This window comes from Barbus barbus, assembly GCF_936440315.1.
Source record: "Barbus barbus genome assembly, chromosome: 28".
Lineage (NCBI taxonomy): Eukaryota > Metazoa > Chordata > Actinopteri > Cypriniformes > Cyprinidae > Barbus > Barbus barbus.
The window spans coordinates 15,767,023-15,793,993 of NC_136756.1; the positions used below are offsets into that span (position 1 = coordinate 15,767,023).

The 26,971-nt window shown below is 36.9% G+C and overlaps 1 protein-coding gene across 1 annotated transcript in view; it reads right to left on the bottom strand.

Annotated features, from left to right (window-relative positions):
- Nucleotides 1-26,971, bottom strand: part of LOC306848013 (glutamate receptor ionotropic, delta-2) — a gene marked incomplete at both ends in the record, with an annotated part of 396,902 nt that overhangs the window by 167,257 nt on the left and 202,674 nt on the right. Inside the window, 2 exons of the mRNA XM_079382321.1 lie at nucleotides 10,178-10,383; nucleotides 23,882-24,166. Coding sequence (XP_079238447.1) covers nucleotides 10,178-10,383; nucleotides 23,882-24,166 — 491 coding nt within the window. The remainder of the gene's footprint in view (nucleotides 1-10,177; nucleotides 10,384-23,881; nucleotides 24,167-26,971) is intronic.

The following is a 26,971-nucleotide window of genomic DNA, read 5'->3' on the forward strand; positions in this document are numbered from 1 at the left end:
GTTCAACGGTACTTTAATATTCATTTCTGAAAGCAAACTGAAAATGATCTGACAAAGCTGGTTATGCTGAAATCTTGCACCAATCAGACTAGTGTCTGTATGCAAGACTGTTTTCTGGTGGCTGATTATGACAATGTTTGCAAATGTTGATGATGAAATAGTTCTTAGGCAGAGTCTTGCACACGGGCGGGTACCCGATGGGTGAACCGCTAAAATTGGTGCAACGGGTGGAATAATATTTATGTGTCGAGTGCGGTGCGGGTAATGCTGAAGACCGTGTAAAGGCCACATGGGACACGGCAAGCAGTGGAATCGCTGTGCGATTTTTTTAAAATCTATTTATATCTCTGTAAAAGATTTTTGATGGATTATACAACTCTGGGAATTCCATTACATTTTAAATGATCTTCATTATGTTTTCAACACTCCGACATGAGCTCAGTGAAATGTTCTTTTGGTTGTTAATCTGCCTGGTAATTGGTTAAAGTTGACGCAGCTGCCACTTACAAAAAGATACAAATATTTTATCTTTGGCGGTGCCTGGCGCAAAGAGCCGCAAAAGTTTTAATAAAAGAGTTTCGTCTATACCTCATGTAGGAGATTTAGCGTGGGTGAGGTTCAGGTCGTGGTTTTTGTGTCAAACAGGTCGGGTCGGGTATGGAATAAAATGAGTGTTGATGTCGGATAACAGGTCGGGCGTTCTGTCATTTGGCCATTCGCAAAGAGCTTGACTGACCGATCTGACCAATCAGAACGCGGATAATATGCGCTGCCGCTGCTATCCACCATCTTGCCTGAAAGCTATGGCTGGTCTCCATAGAAATCCATGTTAAAACGCGGTAAAAACAATTGACTGGATTGAAACTTTTTCAATATAACTAAATATAAAGATGTGCAGAGGGTTAAGCTGTGTTGTTGTTGGCTGCCACAGTAACAGTAATAAGCTAAGAATTCCTTTAAAGTACTTGTTTTGTGTACCAGAAAACCTGTCATGTCCAGCTCTGCATGCATGGCTTGGAGTGTTAAATAATAAAATATGTTAAAACATGTGCTCTTGTCTGTGGACAAAATCCCATGAACTTCGCCCCGATCGGGAGCTGTATGCAAATGTGCACTCATCTGTTTTCAATGCAGCTAACCTCGCGCTTCATGTCATCTTCCCACTCATCAAACTATGACAGGTCCTTTCCTGCAAAAAGACGGTCACTGCGACACTCTAAAGTGATGAAACTAAGGCGCCATGTGCTTTTTTAAACAATTTTCATGAGTTCACGTTATATTGTTGACTCTGAAAATATGTAAATGCGCATACCCAGTAGCCGCAGCTGTAAACCTTCTTGCCTTAACCACAAATCAGACAAAAAAAAAAAAGGGAAGTGGTGTGTGGCCAAGTATGGTGACCCATACTCGGAATTTGTGCTCTGCATTTAACCCATCCAAGTGTACACACAGTAGTGAACATACACCCGGAGCAGTGGGCAGCCAATGCTGCAGTGCCGGGGGAGCAGTTGGGGGTACGGTGCCTTGCTCAAGGGTCTTACCTTGCTCAGGGGTCTCACCTCAAGGGTCTACACTCTAAAATGTGCAGTTTTATCACACAGCACAATGCCACAGATGTCGCAAGTTTTGAGGGAGCGTGCAATTGGCATGCTGACTGCAGGAATGTCCACCAGAGCTGTTGCCTGTGAATTGAATGTTAATTTCTCTACCATAAGCCGACTCCAAAGGTATTTCAGAGAATTTGGCAGTACATCCAACTGGCCTCACAACTGCAGACCACGTGTAACCACACCAGCTCAGGACCTCCACATCCAGCATCTTCCCCTCCAAGATAGTCTGAGACCAGCCACCCGGACAGCTGCTGCAACAATCGGTTTGCATAACCAAAGAATTTCTGCACAGACTGTCAGAAACCGTCTCAGGGAAGCTCATCTGCTTGCTCGTCGTCCTCATCGGGGTCTCGACCTGACTGCAGTTCGTCGTCGTAACCGACTTGAGTGGGCAAATGCTCACATTTGATGGCGTCTGGCACTTTGGAGAGGTGTTCTATTCACGGATGAATCCCGGTTTTCACTGTACAGGGCAGATAGCAGACAGCAGACAGCAGACAGCGTGTGGGTGAGCGGGTGGCTGATGTCAACGTTGTGGATAGAGTGGCCCATTGTCGGTGGGGTTATGGTATGGGCAGGCGTATGTTATGGACAATGAACACAGTTGCATTTTATTGATGGCATTTTGAATGCACAGAGATACCATGACGAGATATTGAGGCCCATTGTTGTGCCATTCATCCACGACCATCACCTCATGTTGTAGCATGATAATGCACGGCCCCATGTTGCAAGGATCTGTAATCTGTAAAACAGATTTGTAAAACATCCCAGTTCTTGCATGGCCAGCATACTCACCGGACATGTCACCCATTGAGCATGTTTGGGATGCTCTGGATCGGCAAATATGACAGCGTGTTCCAGTTCCTGCCAATATCCAGCAACATCGCACAGCCATTGAAGAGGAGTCGACCAACATTCCACAGGGCACAATCAACAACCTGATTAACTCTATGCGAAGGAGATGTGTTGCACTGCGTGAGGCAAATGGTGGTCACACCAGATACTGACTGGTTTTCGGACCCCCCAATACAGTAAAACTGCCCATTTTAGAGTGGCCTTTTATTGTGGCCAGCCTAAGGCACACCTGTGCAATAATCATGCTGTCTAATCAGCATCTTGATATGCCACACCTGTGAGGTGGATGGATTATCTCAGCAAAGGAGAAGTGCTCACTAACACAGATTTAGACAGATTTGTGAACAATATTTGAGAGAAATAGGCCTTTTGTGTCTTAACTCTTTGAGTTCAGCTCATGAAAAATTGGGGCAAAAACAAGTCTATGGTTCGAACGACCCATACTGCCAAAGGTAAAGAATTTATGTTTTTGTAAGTATTATTTTAAATAACAACAACATTTAAAGCAATAGAAGTATTAAATACCTTAATTAGAAAAAAAAAAAAAAATGTAGTCTTAAATTTGGGGATGGAAAGACAAGAATCGAGTTATGGATTAAATGTGCTAGTCATTTGAAGCACGCCACACGGACCTTTTATCTGCTCGGATCAAATTCAAACAGCAGCGGAGCAGAAGTTTAGAGCAGATGCGTTCACTAGAGAGCACTAAACAGTGCTGTGAGATCCAGAATGAAGCGCCTGAAATCAGCAATGGACACAATCAGCAATTTAAACAGATGAAACGGCGCTGACAAACAAACACTGTGCGAAACGAGACAGTCAGAATCATTTACCATGGATTTGTTTTACTGTAACACTAACTGCACCATGGTATTGCGACAGAAATGAGGGATATATCGAATTGTATTGTTTTTTTTTTTAATGCAGACATGTATTAAAGGAGTAATAGAATATAATTGCAGTATTTTGTGATTAAGCTAGTTTGTGCATTTATACTACTATTAGACCACTGTTCTTCATACAAATACCTAGAACCATGTAGGCCAAGTTAATTTTTATACCATGCTATTGAGATGCTATAGGCCTGTGTTTTTACTGGTTATCATTATGTATGCTGTATGGTTAATTCTAATAACTCAAACAGTCAAAATAATTTAATTTCACCATAGAAATATAAGTTTATTTTGATAATGAACATAAATTTACATCTGCATCCTAACAGATGCAATCCTGCATCCGCAAGCTACTGTCAAATGTGCATTTTTAAGAGACAAAAAAGTAATATTACTAATATTGCAGCCAGCACTGCAAACTGTGCTGAAGATACATATAATCAAAGTCACGCAACACAAGCCTATTTCATGATTTGAAACAATAGCCTATCACTCATTAGAAAAGGGGTCACCAGACTCGGTCCTGGAGCACCGGTGTCCTGCAGAGTTTAGTTCCAACTTGCCTAGCAAGACCTTGATTAGCTGATTCAGGTGTATTTAAACTCTGCAGGACACCGGCGTCCAGGACCAATTGTGGCGACCACTGCATTAGAGCATGCAGAAACTAGGAAATTAATTTTTCAATTACGATATTTATTTTGTTGAGGAAATATGAAAAATGCACGCACACACACACACACACACACACACACACACACACACACACACACACACACACACACACATATTTTAACTAATAAAACACAAAATAATCCATAAAATAAAAAAAACATATATATTACATTGAATAAACCATTTGAAACACTGACTTGATAACCAACTGAAATAAGTGAAAAATGTTATACGGTTGAAATACTAAATCTACTCACTGAAAACTAAAAAGTAAAACTGAAAAAAAATAAATAAATGAAATCTATTTAGAAAAATATTATATAAATAATACATATAAAAAAATAAAAATTTAAATTTGATATTTTGTTCATTTTAATTGGATATCCTATTATTAGTTTAATGTCTATTATAAATAAAAGTATAAAAATAAATAGGTGATTCAAAATCTAGTTAAACTACTTGGTTATCAACATGGTTAAACTAGTTGGTTGTCAACCATTGTGGCCTTAATTGATAGACAAAGCTACTCAAACCCATCATGTTTCCTCAAAACGCTACACCTTAATTGTCCACTGGAGTGGATGGTTTCCCTCCATAGTTTGACAGCTTGTCAGTGCAAGTGTGATGGACATGTGTCTCTGACTGTTCACCATACACACATCACACAGACAGGCGGCTGGTCGAACCATGTCCTCACCTCTCGCCTCACTGACACGCTCCATCATGTCTTCTGTCTGTCCACAGTGAGGCTGATCTCCTCCTGTTAAATGCCTGGCCTGGGACCCTTCACCCAAGAAAGACCAGTCGTAATCTGACTTCATCACTTCAATCCCAGACTTCCTCTGACAGGTAGCACACATGCTACTGAATGCTAGGGATGGGCATTTTCCAAAAATTTTGCATTCGAATATTCGGGATATATTTTGGAATATTCGTTTATTTAAATGAGGTTTAATGAGAAAGATGTTATTTTTAATTATCAAGTTTGTGTCACGATTTCTGAACAAGCTTATGATTATCCGTTACTCAACAATGTTCTACAACAATGTTACGTTATATTGCAAGGTTTTATTTAGGTTGAAAACATGTGTAAACAACAACAACAACAACAACAAAAAAAATACACAAAAAAAAAGCATTCAAGATCAAGCAGAGCAAGCGGAAAAATCAAGCAGACTGTTTCAATTACAGTACAGAATGTAGGCTACATTTATTGTCAGCCTATATTTATTGTGTTTAAATTGTTTCACGTATTAATTCTGAGAGAAACAATAATATTCACATGCTAGGGTGAAAGTTTGTTCCTCAGTCTGATAACAATAAGAACGCGCTGACAAAGATAACGTGTGCTAACAGTTTCTTAGCGTTTTGTGTTAAACCACTCTCCCTCTAGAAAACTTTATATATGTCTGAAGATAATTTCACTATCAGATAAACTCTCTTCTCGGCTCAATCGGAGTACAGCCGCGCTCACCTGCAGTCGTGAATGCAGTGATGGACAGCTGTCTTTCTCAGTCGACTGTGTTTGGATTTCATGATTTCTCATTGTGGTGGTGATAGCATGATAAATCAGTTTCACTAATTCATCTGATCAGAATAATTAAATTTTGTCAGATAATTTAGATCAAAGTAAATCCAAACTTCGCGAGGCAAATGACGATGTTCTGTGATCAAATACTATCAACTTAACCCGCTCCACAGAGCCACCCAGTGCATGTAGTTATAACTGCTTAGGATTTATCATGGATTCCCTACATTCACGGCCAGCAAATTAACATAGTAGAATTCGAATATTGTTTTTATTGTTTGAATAATAATTATAGACCGAATATTCAAATGTTCGACTATTCGTGCACACCCTTATTGAATACATTTGAGCTTTGTCTTTGTCGATGCTGGACAGGATCCAGAAATTATTTGCTATGCTTGTCCACTCGCTGAATTGATGCAACAAGGTTGAAGGTAAATTACATGCATTATTGCTAGCACATAATTATCCAATGCCCAATAAACAATGAAATGTTTCCCAAATGCAAACAAAGCTCATGATGCTTTCATAAAGCGTGAGAGCAGGACTCAAAATGACGTGTTTAGAGCCATCAGTGAACATTAATCTTGACACGTGTATCTACCATCGACTGTTTAATGGGTCTCTATGGGTCGTGCACAGAATCCGGTGCACAGATTCACACACGGTAATGTTTGTCTGAGCTTGTAAAAGACTCTGTTAGACTTCAACAATAAGAATAAGAGAGCATCTATTATTTCAATAAATGTGACTCATCAAACTCTAGCATTGCACACTGGAGACTTACACAAAGACAATGCCTTTTCTGATGATTTTTTTTCTGCGAAACTTCTGAAGGTTGTTTCAAACGAACCACATTTGGTGAAGCACAGTCCCGCAACTAATGTGATTCTTTATTTTGACATTATTAAATACCAGCCCTAGTAAAATATGTTCACAATTGACCATAAAACACCTGAGAAGCAGCTGCATGCTGAAACATGTCTTCTAATAGGAGCAATTTGTCTCTAACTATACACAGAATGTCTCTTGAACAATGAACTGGCCTTTAAATCAGCTTTATAGTGCAGACAAAAGACTTAGATAAGCCAGATACGCTGGTTTTATGTGACAGTTCCTGAACAAACCAGAACACTACAGCTTTAGTTCCAAGAACCGGTAATGAACGCTCACAACAGATGTTTAATAGTCTTCCCTGCTGTGGAGCTGGAAAACCTGAACACACTCACTGCAAACAAAGCCCAGGAATGAGGCTTCAAATGTCTACTGATTATTTATTTATATTTTAAAATGCATAGTGCAGTGTTCATAAAGAATTATTTTATTATTATTATTATTTTTCATTTTTGTACACACACATACTGTATACATTAAAAATATTAAATTGTAATAATGATAGCTAAAAACAGGTAATAGTAACATAATATTTATCATATTATTATGTTAATACAAATAATATTCATTACAAACCAAATATTTATTACTTTAATTATAGACCTTATGTAGCCCATTTTCAGTGCTGTGCTCTTTGTCTTCTGTCTTCTGTCTGTATTTTCACAGCGTGAAGGTAACTTTGTATGAATTTATGAATGAACCGCTTGCTTTAACACCTCGGCACTGACATTTGTTATGATGTCTGCTTTGAACATTCTAATGCATTTTAATAATAGTAATTTAGTTTAGTAATAACGTCTGTTAACTATACAATAAATAAATGCACTTTACCAGCTAATTACTCTTCAACAGCGATGCTATAGAGCTACTGCAAAAAAACAAAAAAATACAAACAAACCAACAAAAATCTAGCTGCGCACTTGCTTGTCTGATGCATAAGGTCTATACATAACATCATTCAGGGTTTTCTGAGCATCAACTCAACATGTCAGATATTTCTGATTGATCATGTGACACTAAAGACTGGGGTCATGGCTGTTGAAAATTCAGTTTAGCCATCACAATAATGTAAATTTTTAAACATAATAAAATCAAAAAGTGAGCTTAAATTAATGTCTGAGTCCTTTATGACATGCACAGAGTTTACGAAGGATATGTGATGTTAGATGATGTGATATTCAGTGTTTTTTTTTTTTTGCTGATATATATAATATATATATATATATATATGTGTATATATATATATATATATAGAGAGAGAGAGAGAGAGAGAGAGAGAGCCTTGCAAAAGTATTTTTTCACATTTTATGTTGCTGCCTTATGTTAAACTGCTTTAAATTACTTTTTTCCACATCAATCTACACTCCATACACTCAAATGGTAAAGCAAAAAAAAAAAAAAAGAAAAAAAAAAAAGGTTTTTAACATCTTTGCAAATTTATTTATTTAAAAAAAAAAAAAAAAACTTAAATGATTCCATTGCATAAGTACTCATACCCTTATCTGGGACAGTTGGAATTTAGCTCAGGAGTATTCATATTGCTTGTGCGTGTTACTAGACTTTGAGTGAAGGTAACCTGTGGCAAATTCAATTGAATGGGTATGATTTGGAAAGCCTCACACTTCTTAATAAAAGGTCCGACAGCTGATAATGCATATCCGAGCAAAAAAGGTCTTGAGGTCAGAAGAACAGTCTGTAGAGCTCAGAAACAGGTTTGCATCAAGCCACACATCTGGGGAAGAGTTCAGAAAAAAAATCTGCTTCATTGAAGGGTCACAGAAGCATGTAGTCTCTGTTACCCTTAATGGAAGACGTTTGAAACATCCTGGATTCTTCTTAGAGCTGGCCTCCTGGCCAAACTGAGCAATTGATGGAGAAGGGCTTTGGTTAGAGTGGTGAACAAGAACCTGATGGTAACTCTAGTTGAGCTCAATGATCATATGTGGAGAAATCTACAGAAGGACACTCCAACGATCTGGGCTTCATGGCATTGTGGCAATACTCAATCCTCTCTTCAGTGTAGACACATGAAAACACACTTAGAATTTGCAAAAAACCATCTAAAGGACCCTCAGACTGTGAGAAATAATATTATCTGGTCTGATGAACTTCGATTCCAAGCATCATGTTTGAAGGAAAGTAGGCACTGCTCATCACCTGCAGAGTACCATCCCAAAAGTAAAGTGTGCTGGTAGCAGCTTCATGCTGTGGGGCTGTTTTTTAGCTGCAGGGACTGTGGGACTCATCAGAGTAGAAGAAAAGCTCAATGCACCAAAATATAGAGATAGCCTTACTGAAAACCCAGTCCAGAGCATTCATAACCTCAGACGGGCAGAAGGTAAACACACTAAACACACAGCAAGAGTGGCTTGTAGACAACTCTGTGAATGTTCTTGAGTGACCCAGCCAGAGCCTGAGCTTGAACCCAATCAAATATTTATGGAGAAACCTGAAAATGTGCGTTTGCCCCCATCCAACCTGACAGAGCTTGAGAGGTGAAGAGGTGAGGAGAAGAATGGCAGATAATACATATATATATATATAAATAAATAATAATAAAAAAATATATATATATAATATATATATATACACACACACACAGAGAAAGAGAGGGCTATAAATGTTTATAAAGAAGTCTCTGATGCTCACCAATGCTATATAACTACACTAAAATCTGACAGCATATCCTTCATAAGCTCTGTGGGTGTCATAAAGACTCAGACATTAATTTAAGAAAGCTGAGAGGTCGCTAAAAACAGCTCACTTAGCAATTATCAATTCAGGTTTAGATTCTAATATGATGGGAATTGGTGTGATGTCTGAGTGGCCTCCTTTCAAAATACATGCCTGAGCAACACATGGTTCCCAATGTATTCCTGAAAAATAATTTGTACCCAAAAGGTAGCCAAGCATACCGTGAGAATAACGTTTTCCCAGTCAAATCCAATAACAAAAACAATAAGCTGCTTTAAATTTTCTGCGATGATTCCCCGGCTGAAGTGTGTCTTTAAGACTCTGAGCTCCCCCGATCAACTTATCATCCCCAGACCCAAGAGTCATTACAGCTGCCTGCAGTCTCAACCACTACTGATGGTTCCTGTCCTATTCCACGTTCATCCAAAATTGGATTTTGATTGCTTTTCACAGGATATTTTTAATTAAAGGCGAATGAGAATAGCATGTGATATTAAGCAATACTTCATGGTTTAATTCCCAGAGAGAGATATCAGAGAGAGAGAGCATTTAATGGTTTCCTTATAAATATTGCCAATTAAAACAAGTGACATTTTTCAATCAGAATGAATTACTATGACCCATAGGAAGAAAGTGACTCAGGCCAAAATAGAAAAAGCTAAAGCCTTGCATTATAGTAAAAAAGTGACTGTGTCAGAGTGAATGTATTGACACATGCTGTATTTAATCTGCCATAAAAGATGCCAAAAATATTCAATGTACCATGACATCATATCCTGCCTGGAGCTGTGAGCCTCACAGATCAACATAATGTGAACTAGTTAAATGCCGGTTGGACTGACAGATTGAAGGCCTTGCATTAAATGCCCGCTGGCTGGATTTGAGGCCCTCTACTTGTATCTGTGCAGTGCAAAGAAATCTATTAGTGTAACGGCAGCCATTTGAATGAAATGTAAGTGTGAACATTTACGGCGTTGGTGTGGGATATGTATTTATAAGTCCTTGTGTGTGTGTGAGAGTGAATGTACCTCGGTAATGAAGGCCTTTGCTGTGGCGGGGCTCATGAACAGCACAGCACGCCTCAGTGTGTCCCTGTAGCGATGCAGCTCTTCCACCCTCATGGTGCGGAACATTCCAGTGATCATCATGTTAATATTGGATTCCACCTTCTGGAGAGACACATCCATCCCCTGCTGAGACGTCTGGTCCAGTAAGTTCTCTATGCCCCGGATATCTGGACAACAACAGACAATATAATTCCAACTGCATTAATTTTTTGTGACCTGTCGCAATGTTTCTTAAAGACACAGAACGTAGAACGTCTTGGATTTATACACATGCTTACAGATTTTTTTTTATTTACTGATGCAATTGTAGAAATGCAATATTAAGATTATTTAATCTGCAGGTTACTGAAAAAGCAAGTAGTGGTCATGGCTGATCATGTGACCTCAACATGGCTGCCCCCATGAGGGGACCTGCTCCATGTAAAATGAAACAACTTCTCGGCTACTGGTGTGTTTTCAACATTAATAAAATTAAGAAAGAAAAAAAAGAAATGTTTCTTGAGCATGAAATCAGCATGATTTCTGAAGGATCGTGTGACACTAAAGACTGGAGTAATGGCTGCTGAAAATTTATCTTTGCCATCAGAGATATAAATTAATTTTTAAAATAATTAGTTATTTTAAATAGTAATTATATTTCACAAAATTACCATTTTTACTAATGTATTTTTCAGTCAAATAAATGAAGCATTGGCGAGCATAGGGTACTTTGGTCACAATTTATTTTAAGGTCCAATTCTATTAACAAACCATTAACTATGAATTTTACCTCAATAAACCTCTATTTTGCTGCTCATTAATAGTTAATTAATAGTGAGAATTGGTCACTGTACTCTATACCAGAGGTTCACAAACTTTTCCATTCCACGACCCACCTAGACAAGTAGAATATATTTCAAGACCCACCAATATATTTGAGATAAAAAACAAAAAAACAAAATGACATTACTATAAACTTAATCTTAATTAAAAGCATAATATGGTAGAAATTAAGTATTTAAGAAAAATAGCAATTTTATTTTATAGTACCACTGTAAAATTTCACTACTTATATTTACGTTTTAATTTCTTCATTTACAGACGATAATGAGTCTATGAAATATGTCCATAAAAGCTCGAAACGTGCTCGCTCTGCAGCTATGACTGTAATCTGCGCTGCGAGTGTTGTTAAAAATGCCTTCACAACCCAGCACTTTTTTTTTTTTTTTTTTTAGCAAAGCATAAGAAGAGAAGCAGAATCTCAAACAGTTTGGAAATAAAAATAATTGTGAAATAATTGTAAAAAATAATAAACAGATGTGTCTCATTTTAAAAAAACACTAAAAACCGAAATTACAAATTTACTTCAGCCAGCAATTTACTTTTGCAATGGTTGAATAAATGTTCAACTATATCTTCAAATGATTTTTTAACTTTTTTTTTCTCAATATAAACTAGTGATGATATGGCAAGGAAATAATAGGAAATTTAGTAAATTCTGTTATGTTAGCATGTGGAAATGTTTGTATAGTGTTAATTAAACCCGCATTTGTGCCCTGCTCAACCCGTACGTTACATGTGAAATGCTTTTAACAGACAGTTTATGGATTAAATGCATATGAAGGAATGAAAACAACAAATTTCAGCTATTAAAATACTTCAGTTTTGTATGTAATGGCAAAGTGATTATATTTCGTTTAGTTTTTTTATTAAGTTAATTTAGAAAAAACTTTTTTTTGTTCGTTAAATAGGCCTAAGTTTTTTTTGTTCTTAAAAGTAACGACCAAGCGGCCAGCGGCAGACCGGCGGGATGATCATAGGTTATGTTTGATCAATTTAGCCTTCTCAAATCATCACATCTTGCCGGTTTAACGTCTCATCCGTCTTTCGGATGAGACGTTAAACCGAGGTCCTGACTCTCTGTGGTCATTAAAAATCCCATGGCACTTCTCGTAAAGAGTAGGGGTGTAACCCCGGTGTCCTGGCCAAATTCCCTCTACTGGCCTTTGTCTATCATGGCCTCCTAATAATCCCCATCCACTTGATTGGCTCTATCTCTCTCTCCTCTCCACCTGTAGCTGGTGTGTGGTGAGCGCACTGGCGCCGTTGTCCTGTGGCTGCCGTCGCATCATCCAAGTGGATGCTGCACACTGGTGGTGGTTGAGGAGAGACCCCCCCCCCCCACATGATTGTAAAGCGCTTTGGGTGTACAGCAATACACAATAAATGCGCTATATAAATGCATCATTCATTCATTCATTCATTCATAAAATAAAATCTATAGATATACTAAAACAGTTCAAGCATATATCAATGTTTAAACGTTAAACCTAGATAAATGTGCGCTGCATCCAGTAGTGTGTGCGGAGAGTCGAAGCTAAAGTGCAGGACATGGAGGCACCAGCGCAATCAATTGCATTTTTTTTTTTTTTTCAATGGAAACAACTTAAAATACGCCGTATTTTTGCTCATAAGAGTAATGCATCATTCGGAACTGTAAAGGGTCTACTTTTATTTGTGTGCACTCACAATATCAACAAAACGTCTGCTTATATAAAATAGAAAACAATGATGCGCTTTCTGCCGTCTCGTCTTGAACAGGAGCGCTTCACAAAAATGAACCGAAAGTCAGCGAATACATGCCTCACAGACATGATAAATATATCTATAGAAAGCTTTAAATTACTTCTTAACTAAATAAGTCAAATCGAAAACAAAAACTCTTACATTATAATCATAATCTATGAAGATGCACTTCTCTCTAAAGGCGCATCTAATGAGGAGATGGGAGTCAGGATCGTCATCTTCATCTTTGCGACACTGACACAGAAAACACTAGTTTATTAGTAAATAATTAAAATATCTCCTTACTACCTTTCAGGAACCCAAGGACACTTCACAAAATAATACAAGCAATTAGTGAACAAAATCTGGGGAAGTCGTGGCCTAATGGTTAGAGAGTCGGACTCGTAATCCAAAGGTTGCGGGTTCGAGTCTTGGGCCGGCAGGGATTGTAGGTGGGGGGAGTGTCCAGCGCTCTCTCCACCCGCAATACCACGACTGAGGTGCCCTTGAGTAAGGCACCAAACCCCCAACTGCTCCCCGGGCGCCGCAGCATAAATGGCTGCCCACTGCTCCGGGTGTGTGTTCACGGTGTGTGTGTGTTCACTGCTGTGTGTGTGCACGTTGGATGGGTTAAATGCAGAGCACAAATTCTGAGTATGGGTCACCATACTTGGCAGTATGTCATTTCACTTCACTTAAATACACTAGACAATCAGAGGGGACATTCAAATAAACAACTGTTGACAACAAATAGCTACAGATAATTAACAACAAGAGGTCATGCAATCAGATGATGAACATTTTCAATTTTGTCAAGAATTTTGTCATTTTCAATTTTGACAGGTGGTTCATTTACTATAAAGGTGATGTAACAAACAAACAAAAGTTGGGAAACAGAGAAGCAGGGAGGTACATTAGTTATTTACCGAATTCACAGCAGAGTTTTGTACCATTTGGAGGTGATTAATAACCCTGGCAGGTAAGCTGTTATATAAGGAGTTACAATAGTCCAATCTGGAGTTTATAAAAGCATGGATAACACTATACTAAACAATATTTCTTTCAAAAACACAAAGTTTTACACAAGGATATCAACAGGAAAAACTTAAAGTTTAGTGTCGGTAAGATTTCTTTTTAAATTACTTTAAGTGCACCTTTTAAATGCAATAACCATACATGTGTCCCTCATTTACTTAAAATAGTAATTTATTAAAATGTAAAATAAAAGAAAAAGTACAAATCAATAAAAGTGATTTATTATTTCTTTAGCATGAAAATTATTGCAAATTAATGCAACAAAACTTGTTAGCAAATAGTCATGTAAGATAAGAGCTATTTCTTCTGCTGCTGAACTGAACCTGAACAGAAATGCTGAAAGGACACAAGCAGTTACAGAGTGTTCAATCACAGCGCTCATTCAAACAGACAGTGGTGTTTGCCAGAGGTCATGACAGAGAGATTAGAAAGACTTATTTGACACTAAACAATGATCAAGCCAAATGTGACATTTGTTAAAATGAGTTGTGTGACACTTGTTGTACATTCATTTCAATGAAAAGTTGTTTAAAACATAAACAAACAAATGTGGAATAATTTAAGTTTAATGTTAATTTAATGTTCAATTACAATGACTACCCATTTTACTTTAAAAAAAAAAAAAATCACAAAATGATTTTATTTATTAAGAAATATCAGAAATTAAATCAATATTAACAATAGTACTACGTATCAGACTGAATATAAACTCCCTAAGGCCTGGCAATCTCAACCATTTTGTTTTCACTTTCACCATTACTGTGACGACCGTGTAGCACAGGAACGCATTAGCATGTGTGCTAACAGCGCTCAGGAGTGGGTGACAGCAGAAACCTGTGTAGAGCATTTATCACTGTGGTGTGGCGAGGCAGAAGTGCTGTCTCAGGGCTGCGCTAAATAAAAGATGTATTTCACAGAGGAAGAGTTGCTGCACACTCATCCCTCTGCGCAGGCGGCCTTTCCCTACATCAAACCGTTTCCACCGGAGCGGGGAGGCGTTGAGAACGCAGGATCAAAGCGTCCCTGAAAGATGGGACTGGGACGAGGGAACCGGGGGAAATTAAGGTGGGGGGTGTTGAAGGTGAGACTGACTATGTGACAGAGAAGTGAGCAAAAAAAAGAGACTCTCAGGAAAAGCATCAAATGAAAACATCTTTACTGTAGGTAGCCCTTCAGTCATGAGCCGCTAAAAGAAGACTTAATATCATGCTTATATTTTAGATGCATAACTGTAGCAGAAAAACAACATGAAATGACTGGAAAATCCATCTTAAGCTAATAGCATTAGCTAGCCCACCCTAGTCATTAGCCACAGTAGATCATCTTGCATCCGCAAAAAACAGATACCAGATGGTCAATATGGTTGTTATTTGGAACATGGTAAGATCAATGACCAGCTTGGATCCGCTAAAGAGCTAGAAAACAACTAAACACACCTATTATTTCAAACTGGAATTTCCAGAAGGGTACAAACTGTTATTTTCCAAAATACATCTGTTAAAACATCACATATTTTCAGATTTAATTGTCAGGCTACAAAACAGGATATTTCCTAATTGCAAAATCGATATTACATTACTTATCAAATTATACATATTGTAAAATACTGGGTTATAGTAGCATTGGGGAATAACCAATCATAATTTGAATTACGTAAACTACAGTCAAGCTAAAGTTTAGAAAATAATGTGTTTATATAAACTTATTGTGTTTTATAAATAAATATAAAGTTTCAGTTTATTAACTATACATTATTTTATGGAAAAATTACACATTTAAAATGTATTACTTTAAAATATATACCTATAAAATACCTTAAAATACCTTAATAATAATAATAATAATAATAAATATATATATATATATATATATATATATATAGAACAGAGGTATACTAAATAAAACACCTCATTTACATAACAAACACATACTACATAGTATAAAGACTGTGATATTATTTCCTTAGGTCAGACATTAAAAACAGCAATGTAGAGTGCTACACCGATAATCACTGGATAAAGTACCTTGTTACTGGAAAAGTTACACTGTTAAGAAAATAACCGAACTGCAATCACACTGCTGAAAAATGTAGTCAAGTTAGTATAGTGTCACTACTCGAAGTTAATTACCTCCCAACACTGCTGTAAAATTCTCTTTTGAAGTACCATTTAACTGAAATCTATTTTTTTTTTAAATTCAGGACACAAGAAAACTTGAAACAGAGTGGTTTGGCTCTTGGCTTAATTAGCAGGGTCATCGCCGCCTGCACCTCCACTGAAACTCTGTCACTCGATGCAGCTAAAAAGGGAAGATGAGGACAACATCCACAGCATGCCGGAGGAGGGTCAAAAGCACCAGTGCCTCCATCTGTGCACTGGATCCAATTTAAAGCAAATCTACGGCTGCGGTTCTGCTGGAAATCTCTTATTGGGTTCCCCTGCTAGTGCGGAGGGCAGGGCTCCAGCAGACAGCAGCTTGTGTTTATAGCGGAGGACACATAGGGGGACCCGATACGGTCCCTGTGCTGGAGTGGCATCTGGGTAGGAGCTGTTTACGGCAACGTTACGATATTGCAGGATGGGGCTGCAGAAGGCAATGGTGTGTTAATGTACACGGCTTGTTATTTCTCAGTTACGACTCTATGAAGTCAGGACATTACAGAGCTCCCATTCAAAGATGAGGAGCCTGCTTGGCTTTATTACTTCTGTCTTAACAGCAGAGGTTATAGCGAGGGAGACTAATACAAACAGACACACGGCACAGCGGTAACGCACCAATGAGACCCTTTTCCTCTGTCAAAAATACACATGTAATTATAATCAACATTAGCGTCTCCATTATTATTACAGGCTCTGCCCTCACTTTCCCTGTCAGAGAATCTCAGTTTGAACTCTAAGCATTACCAGCATATGTTACTGTGCTCAACTTTAAAATAATAACTTTCACACAAAGCACTCTGATTAATAGCTCTGCGTCATCTTGTGGAAAATTACGGTTAAACTAATCTTTTGGCAGATGCTTTAATTCAGCTTACAATGTATATATTTTAACTGTCACCTATGAACTGGACCTGTGCTAACTAGCTAAACTTTGATTTCAAACTGAAAAGTTGTTCTGTTATCTGAAGACTGTTTGAAAACTGTTTGGGAATAATAATTATTTCTTTCAATAATATCATACTGTGCCCAAACTTTTGAGCAGTAGTGTCATTTTGTGATATAAATATTTCTAAAAATAAAGTTTAAGTATATGTCTGTCCTTATATGAAGTTTATTTATTTTTCTGCTAAGCAATAATGAGATTGAATTAATGCAGAAAGTACACTGAAAGATAAAATTGCAAGAAAAACAAATATAAAATACAAAAATACAAATAAAAAACAAATGCTCAAAACATATTCAATAATACTACACCAAATAATAATAAAAAATATACATATGCACACATATACATATACATCTGTCTATACATACACAAATATACGTGCATGTTTTCACATACAATAAAAAAAGAAAATTATGAAATATGCAAGTGTAACTACAAAAAAAGACCCTAAACCTCCACCTTATATTCACTGATCAATCTATACCAAAATAAATGGTAGAAGTGGCATAACAATTTGTCCTTGCTTTAAATGATATCAAATTTCTTTGCTTCCTAGGAAGCATAACATTTATTTCATAATGATATTTCCCCCCAAATTAAAATCTTATTCTCCAATGAAAGGTTAGATTTTTGTGATTTAAAAAAAAGTAAAAGATCAAAAGGATTAACAATGCACATTTATTTTCACAGCCTTCTTTGATCATATTTACCAAGGGTACCAACAATTCTGACCACTTGTGTATTAATGTGTTAGTAAATCTCTCAATCTTGCAATATGCAATGTTCAAGAACACAGCATGTTACAAATTACAACAAAACATATTGGTTTTATCTTCTCTTCTAGTTTATTCATCTAACAGTACAGAGAATAATATTTCCCAGATTTTGGCTTTGATATGATAAACACAAACAATACAAAAGCCAGTTAATTAATTTAGCAGACATTGTCTTTATAATATAACCTTTAATATTTTTCACACACACAGTATAATTGTTTCTTCCTTTAATAGGAAAAATACACAGCTGCCTTTATATTTTAGCAAATAGGATCGCAAGGAGATCAACATATTTGGAATTCCTTGGCATCAAAAAGTTTGAAAGCCTCTGCTAATTGGGAACAGTGAAAAGGGGTCATAAAAGTCCCAAACTACTCCTCTAAAGTTTTCAGTTTACTTCTACCAGAGAAATCAACTGGTGCTGGGCTTGATTAGAGTACGTCCTCCCCTGCCTAAGATTTAAGTCACTCAAAAGCTTGACACGAGTCAATACATGCCAGTTTCCGGTTCGGTCTACTGATTACTGATTAGAGGGAACCGGCACTATTTTTGTCTGATGGGAGTTCTTTAAATCAAATTCCAGAGCTAGATAGATGCTCTGAGTGACACAGTCATATGTGGCCCGGTAGGAACTGTGAGCAGAATCCAAAGGACCGGATCTGAGGCCTGCAGCTGAGCGCTGATTGAGTGAGCTCTCACGCTGTGAATCTCCCACTAGCTGCATCCTCTCTACTGTGTTTAATGTTTCCAGTAAGCTTTACGACACTAGCGAGTGACAATGGGGGCTAAAAACAAATCTTCATGTCACAGTTCGTCTTGCTGAGAGAGAAAAAGGCAGACAGAGACAAAGAGATAGAGAATGTCCCTGATGAAAAGACCAGCTTGGACCAGCATGTTGCTTCAAGACGGCTGTATATTTTGAAAACTACATTAAGGAATGTTTGTCGTCAATAAGGAAAAGAGGAAATGTACAATTTAACATATTCTTACTTCTGACCCACCCTACAATACAGAGGGTGACTGGTTATCGTGAGAGGATAATAGAGTCATTGGCCTAAATCATTATTAATTATCTCTTCAAAAGAGGGACTCAATTTCCTTTATCTTTTTCATCCACATGTCTGTTAACCATGAAATCATCTCATTTGGACTTGCTGCACATTAAATTAACCTTATCCTGGTCTGGCAAAGTGCTAGACAGGTTATTCTAATATTATAAGTGCTACACCATAGCTATTCAGACTGAATTTATGGAAGGTGGTAATCGTATTAGAGGTCACAGACTTCACCTTAAGCAGTGAGACAACACATTATGTTGAACACATGTCTCTATTACCTACTTGCATAATCTACATTCAGAACAGGAATTCAAATTAGAACTTGACTTTTACAAATTGTACACATCATACTATATGCAAATATTATTTACATTTTCTCTGAATTAAGTAATTAACAATTGGTTGTATTTTCTCTCCATTTCTCTTACATTTACTTGTCTTCAGCTGCACTGTAATAAATAAATAAATGAAGTTGTTAAACAGATTATTGGAGATTATGAGCCAACTAGGGGACCTACATAACTCTGCAGATGAATGTCAGTTAAGATAGAAGTGTGCATTTTGAAATACCTTCTAAAAGGATGTAACATGATTGCAAAGAATCATGGATAGCAGAAAAATGGGTCCCACTTTATATTAGGTGGCCTTAACTACTATGTACTTACATTTAAATTAATAATTTGGTACAATGCACTTATTGTGTGCATACATGTTCTTACATTGTACTTATATTTTTAAAAATGCCTTTATAATTACACTTTTAACCCATCCCTTACACCTTAACCCACCCTTAGGGGAAGTCGTGGCCTAATGGTTAGAGAGTCGGACTCGTAATCGAAAGGTTGCGGGTTCGAGTCCCCGGCCGGCAGGGATTGTAGGTGGGGGGAGTGAATGTCCAGCGCTCTCTCCACCCTCAATACCACGACTGAGGTGCCCTTGAGCAAGGCACCGAACCCCCAATTGCTCCCCGGGCGCCGCAGCATGGCTGCCCACTGCTCCGGGTGTGTGTTCACGGTGTGTGTGTGTGTGTGTGTGCATTTGTTCACTACTCACTGCTGTGTGTGTGCACTTGGATGGGTTAAACGCAGAGCACCAATTTCGAGTATGGGTCACCATACTTGACAATACGTCACGACTTTTTTTTTAAACCTACCCATACCACCAAACCTGTCCCTAACCTTACCCGTATCCCACCTCAGTAGCAGCAATAGTGTGTTGCAATACAATATGAGCACAATAAGTACATTGTACTTATTTTTTTATTTAAGTACATAGTAGTTAAGGCCACCTAATATAAAGTGTGACCGAAAAATGCTATCAATTCAGACCCTTTGAAAGTCACAAAGATTGATCAATCAGCAGGACTACCATGCACCAACCGGTTATACAGTATACATTATATACATTTTCTACAATCCACAAATATTAGATTTTTTTATATTCATTTTAATCTGTGAATATACTGCATATTTTTTTTATTGATTTATTAATTTTTTTGTTAAAAGCTGAATTGTCAGCAGCCATTACTCCAGTCTTCATCTGTAACATGTTCCTTCAGAATCAATTTAATATGCTAATTTGTTGCTCAAAAATACATCTATAACAAAAATACCAAAAAGTTGAAAATGGTTGTTCTGCTTAATTTTGTGTGGAAACCTCAATACAGTGTCTTTTTTCAGGATTCTTTGATAAATAGTGAGAGTTAAAAAAAATAATCAATTTGATCCATTTAATGCATTATTTTGAATAAAAGTATACATTTCTTTCTTAAAAAATATATGACCCCAGACTTTAAATCAGTATATATTTAGCAAGAAAAAAAGAAACCCAAATCAATTGTTAATGATGCATATCATTTCAAATAATACAAAAGCCAGTTAATTAATTTAGCAGACATTGTCTTTATAATATAACCTTTAATATTTTTCACACACACAGTATAAATGTTTCTTCCTTTAATAGGAAAAATACACAGCTGCCTTTATATTTTAGCAAATAGGATCGCAAGGAGATCAACATATTTGGAATTCCTTGGCATCAAAAAGTTTGAAAGCCTCTCCTAATTGGGAAAAATCACTTCAATTTATGAAGTCGTCTAGAATAAATTTTACAGCAGAGGATACTTAACATAGAGAGGGAAACCTCAGAATGCAAACTGATTTAGCTTCTTTTTTTTGCGACTTCTGCCAGCACCACTAGTCCTGAAAAATAAGAGATACCAAGGAGGCACAATCAGTTTACCAATGAACTCGCTTTTGTCCAAGTCATCTTAAAAAGCCAAAGCAATCTAGGAACACTTTGTTCTCTCTGAAAGATCTCTTGCTCAGTGACCAGCTAATCAAATGTCCGAGGACTCTATCTTTGGAGTCACTGGTCAAGCTCTCCACAGACTTACGGCGGGGAGGAGGGGAGAGGATCTCTAAGGCTTCATTACTAAATAGCTGCCCAGGGCACATGGTCCTCCGGACATGGCTGAAATCATATCCGTTTGTCTTCAGGGACAGGTAGTTATTCATCCGCACCTTAACCTGCTGCAGCGGAGCGTGCCCTCCAGAGGGACCATCAACCATGGAGTTTTTTCACACACAACTACACTCTATTCCACCATCTTATATCGTGCTCCCTTTTTTCTCTTTAACCCACTGACAAACACAAATGCTCTGTTCCAAAATGTAGTAAACTACCTATGCAGGCAGGATTTTAAGGCATCTTATGTGTTCCAGAAAGCAGATCTTCTAATTATGCTGCCTGCTAAGATGCTTTGTTTTTAGCATTGCATGGCTGCGTCCAATATTGCAGGTATTTATTTTAATAACTTTGCAGCTGTTATAAAAGCATCTTTTATATAGTGTGAATGTGTGTATGAATCTAAACCGGATGTACTACAATTGTTATTTTGTCATTGTTGTGACCAACCAGTGTCATTTGCGTCACATCACTGTCATTCACAAATCCTTACCTTGGCTTCATGGGATAGTATAGTGTCTATCAAAGTGTCCATACTTCAGAATCTACTGGTTTATGAATTTGGACACACGACTCTGTTTGCATATTGTTTTTCATCTACTATACAGAATATCATGTTTATCCTACACATATTATTTGAGCGTCAGTATCTAGTTGATAATAGGTGGCAGTACTGCACAACAAATAAAATTCACAATAAATAACTATTATTTGTTGTTGATTGAACACTGTACCCTAGTAAAAAAAAAAAAAACCATCATAATTTATTTCAATTACATTTATTTCATACTAAGTATTCTACAAATCCATTAAAATGTTTATTGATATATCACTTTAAGACTTATTGATATAAAACAGGGTTCCTACAAATTTTCCAGACTCAAATTTCCAAAACTCTCAGTAGATTTTCAGAACATATTTAACATAAATGGTTCATAGAGCATTATTTTCAGCTTTATATTTGGATATATTTCAAGGCCTTAGGTCTCTTTAACGCATACTTTGTGGAGGCCAAGAAACCACACTGCCAAATGGGCTGATGGCACAATACACTCAATAAAGGTGCTTCACAATGCCATAGAAGAACCTTTTTGTCTAAATGGTTCCATAAAACACCTTTAACATCTGAAGAACCTTTCTGTTTCACAAAAGGTTCTTTGCGGCGAAAGAAGGTTCTTCAGATTATAAAAAGAGATGGTTCTTTAAAGAACCTTTGACTGAATGGTTCTTTGTGGAACCAAAAATGGTTCTTCTATGGCATCGCTGTGAAGAAGTGAGAAGTATAGGTGGCTCATTGTGCACTGTCCTATATGCTAAATTTTATGGTTTCTCGTGTGCACATAAAAGTCTGCATATTTTTTGTTTTTGCAAAGGTCCCTAAGGCTATATAATACGATGCTAATAATATTGTGAGAACAAACCCAAAATGCTTATTACCTCCATTTTGCATAATCAAAAGTGCATATTTGACAATCTCTAAAGAATCACTAAACACCTGCCATGAAATCTCACTTCTTGAACAATACATTTATTTTCATTACATTCCTAATTTTCTATTATAAAAACTAAATAGATGCCAAAGTCCATACTCTGCTTTCTTTTTTACATACTTTTCCAAACCCCATAGGAACCCTGATAAAACTATAATTATAGTTACTATAAATAACTATAAACTTTATTTGGAGTATAACTTTATTAACAGTGATATTAAAACACATTTTAATATCACTGTTAATAAGGATTTCTGTATCAGACTTTAAATGCAAGATATTTAAAGTGTACCTGATATATGCTTGCAGTAGTTCCACTTTCAAATATCAGTATGTCTTTAGTTGGACTACAGCACTAATACACATTTAAAGTGCAATAAGAACAAAATTACAGTAGTTATTCCAATTTAGCAGGCTTTAAGTATAGAAGTTTAGTATACTAAAAGTGCAATTGCAGTGCATTTTTTATTATTAACCACATAAACATGTAAATATTTATACAAAATAAATCTATTTCAAAAACATTTTAGTATTTTTATTTTCACTTCAACATCCATTTTAAAACATGCTTTGTTTTACCTCCCATCAATCTTTCTCCAGCTGATGTGGGTAATTAGTTTTAAGATTGTGGAAAATATCAGGCACCTTGATCAATGACAATGGTTTTAATCTTGTAGCTGGGTAACTGCCCGACTAACTGCATCTGCGGGCAAATCCTCACCCTCATCTACTCTGCTCCCGTCAAAACCTGCCATATCAAGAAACATGTTTAACGTGTTTACCCAGTTTGTTCAGTCAGTGAAATGCATTGCAAGACTAAGAGGAACACTATGAAATGCAGTGGGTAAAAGCTCAAGGGAAGATGGTTGCTTAAAAAAATAAAAATAAAAATGAATAACAGCTTGAGGCCTCTTGGACTTAAAGGCCTGTGGGAAACAGCTCAGTTGGCTCTGTGGTTAATCCGTGAATGACCAGAATCTTTTTTCCTCACTCAAAGTCATGCTACTTTGTCTCAAACACATTCAGAAAATTGCCTTAAACACATAATGAGCAATGGAGGTAATAATGCTGTATAATTTCCTCTCGGTGGTGGTAATAAGGGTGTGTTAATGTGGGGTCACTGATTGGACACACTGTGAGAGAGCTCCTTAAGGCCGTTTACTACTACATCCATAAATTGAAACTACTCACCATAGTCAGTGTCATAGAAGATAATGAACTTCTGCCAGGTGTACTCCATCACCACTTGGAAGATGACGTCATTTAGGTAGACGGGAGGCCGGACAAAGAGAGTGTAGTCGTCTGGTTGGTTGTGACTGGTGGGCGGGCAGCTAGAGCGAGGAGTGCCCGTGGTTGCCCTCTGGATGAAGAGGTGCGGGATGTGCATTGCGTCAGATAAAGACTGCAGCGACCCCGCGGACATACAGCCAATAGAGCTGACCAAGGCTAAGATACCTCTGTTCATCAACTCGCAGGCTGTGGGCGACAGAGAGAGAGAGAGGAAACAAGATTTATAATAACTTAATCTTACGTTCATCTGATTTAGCTTTTCAGAACTTCACAAAATGATAAATAATAGCTGACAGTCTTAGTAACAAAATCATACGACAGTACACATATTTGTTTTAATGGTCTCCGACAAACAGTATAAAATGGGAATGTGAGAAACTTTACATTTATTTATTTACTCATTCTTTATTGGTTTGCTGGTCTTGAGGCACATTCACACCAAGAGCGATAATTGTAAAGATAAGCAAATTAGTGTCCGCCAAGGGATGATAATGTTCTGTTCATTTTAAGCGCATGCTGCAGTTGTCATGTATAGCATTAAATGTTCAAGGTCTTTAAACTTGAGTGGATTCTGATTGGCTGTTTTTATTGTTTATCAGCTGAAAAAATAATGTTCTAGAAGTAATTCCAATTGTACTTTTGCTCTGTGTTGTGATTGTTGTGTTGTGGACAACTTTTATTAAAACTTTATAGTTATTAAACCCAGACAGTCTGGTCTGTTGGTTGGTTATCAGTTGTTCATGAAGACCAGCTGCCGCCTAGTTAAACTGGATAAACACTTGCAAGACCATTTTGAGAAATGTCTGTGTTTTATCTATACAAAAAAAGGCAATGGTAACCAAAACTGTTATTTATTCATTCATACAATCTTCGAAATATATTTTTGTGTTCCAAAAAAAAAACAAGCCATAAAGGTTTGGAACAACATGTGGGTTAGTAAATGATGACAGAATTGTAATTTTTGGGTGAGCTATAGTTTTAAGTGCAGACCAGTCTGGGAGACCCTATTAAGACCAGCAAAGCAGGTTAGCTTAAGTAGGTTTCTACAGCAGATGAAGCAGATTAAATAAAAGATGCAACTTTCTGAGAGAGTTTAATCTTTCAAACTGTTTAACAGCTAAAACACAGCACACTGTTAGCATGATAATTAAGCCACCAGCATTAAATACATAAAAATGAAAATAAACAATGTAGATAGGTTGTAGATAGGCTACTTTACTATTGTGACCAATCCCTACATAAGGTACTGTAAGAACATAGTTCTCAAGTTCTTCAATTTTCTATGACACCAGTCAAGTTCTATTTTATTCAGTCAAGTAACCATGTGGCTTGCCATCTTGGAGAAATATATTTTATGGCTCAATCCCTGAGTGTAATCACAGGCTGGCAGCCAAAGGTGGTGGCGATCAATATGTCTTTACCAATAGCTTTAATTACAACTGTGCAAATATGATTATTTCCCTTCCACTTAGAGCTTCATTAACAATTCAGCACTTTTAGAGACTCTCCCATCTGAATACCATCAGACAAAAAAACATTTGGGAGTCTATCACACAGGCTAGGGTGTTTATGGAAAAACACAAGGAAACCAGCATTCTTCAGTATAAATACTTAGTTTTGAAATTTTAATTTGATAAACATTCCATTCATAAGCACTTATATGGTTTGCATAAACAAATGCTCATCAGCACAGATGCAGCTTTAAGAGTGCTGATTGGTTACTTCATTTTTTTTTGCTGCATAAATGCTTTAATGCTTGACTATTCTGATAAAGTTGGTGCAGCGATTTCTATAATTACACTCAACAACCTACTGCATAACATCATTTTATAATGAAGCACAAATCTATTTCCAAAGAAATGAAAGTCCCTCCCCCGAATAACCTCACCCTTTTTGCCCTTGTTCAGTTTGTGGCTCCCGGATGTGCAGTAAAGCTGATGTCAGACATGAACATTCATCTCACTTGACTAATTTTATTTAGCATAACTGAAGTTGGGGAAGGTAAAATGCAGCATGTCGAAGTGGGCCATGGAGCAGTCTAATTTTGCCAACTCCGGCAAAAAAAGAAAAAAAGAAATGAAAGTGTCAACCAGGGGCAGAATGAAAGGAAGGGAAGACGCAAACAATAGTGCTGAAAAAGCAAACTGTGAGATGAAATGGACAATTGAGGTTCATTGGAAAAAATTTCCTCTACCTACTGTGTGTTTTTTTGAAACTATACTATATGTGTGGTTTTCTAACAAAGTAAACTTGCTTGGTAGCTCACCTGGTACAGCACTACACTTGCAATGCAGAGCGCTTTCATGAACTCTGATCAACATCAAAGGAGATCAAAGTATAGTAAAAGCAAGCTAAAATAGAACGGTTTTCATCTTACGTTTGTTTTGGTTAACACTGTCGGTTAGGTATAGGGTAGGTGGTACATTATGTTCAAATGCATTAACCTTTTAGAGCCACTTACCTGACATTTAATTTACGGACTGCCGCAATACGCATCACAACCAACGTAATGAACTGTTACCAGATTCAAGTTCATCTGTTTTGAATAAAACTGAATGCACCTTTACTGTCCCTCACTAGACATTTCACTTTGAAATTGTCATGAAATATATAAGAAGCAACATGATATTTTTCAGAAATGTCGATACTAGCTTTTTGAAGCTTTGATGATAAGCATGTCTGGTATCAAAGTAATCTTTGTGTAAATGTTGAATATTTAAAATTATTTTACTTTTGTTCTGAAAAAAAAAAACACATTACTTGACTTAAAGGGATAGTCCATCCAAAAATGAAAATCATTTGCTTAAGATCATTTACTCACCCTCATATAATTCCAAATCTGTATGCATTTCTTTTTTCGGCTGAATACAATTCTTAACCAAAGTTTCAGTACCAATTAACTTCCACTGTGTGTTTTATCCATAGAAGTCATGTTTAGTTGTTTAGTTACGAACATTCTTTAAAATATCTTCTTTTATGACCACAGTAGAA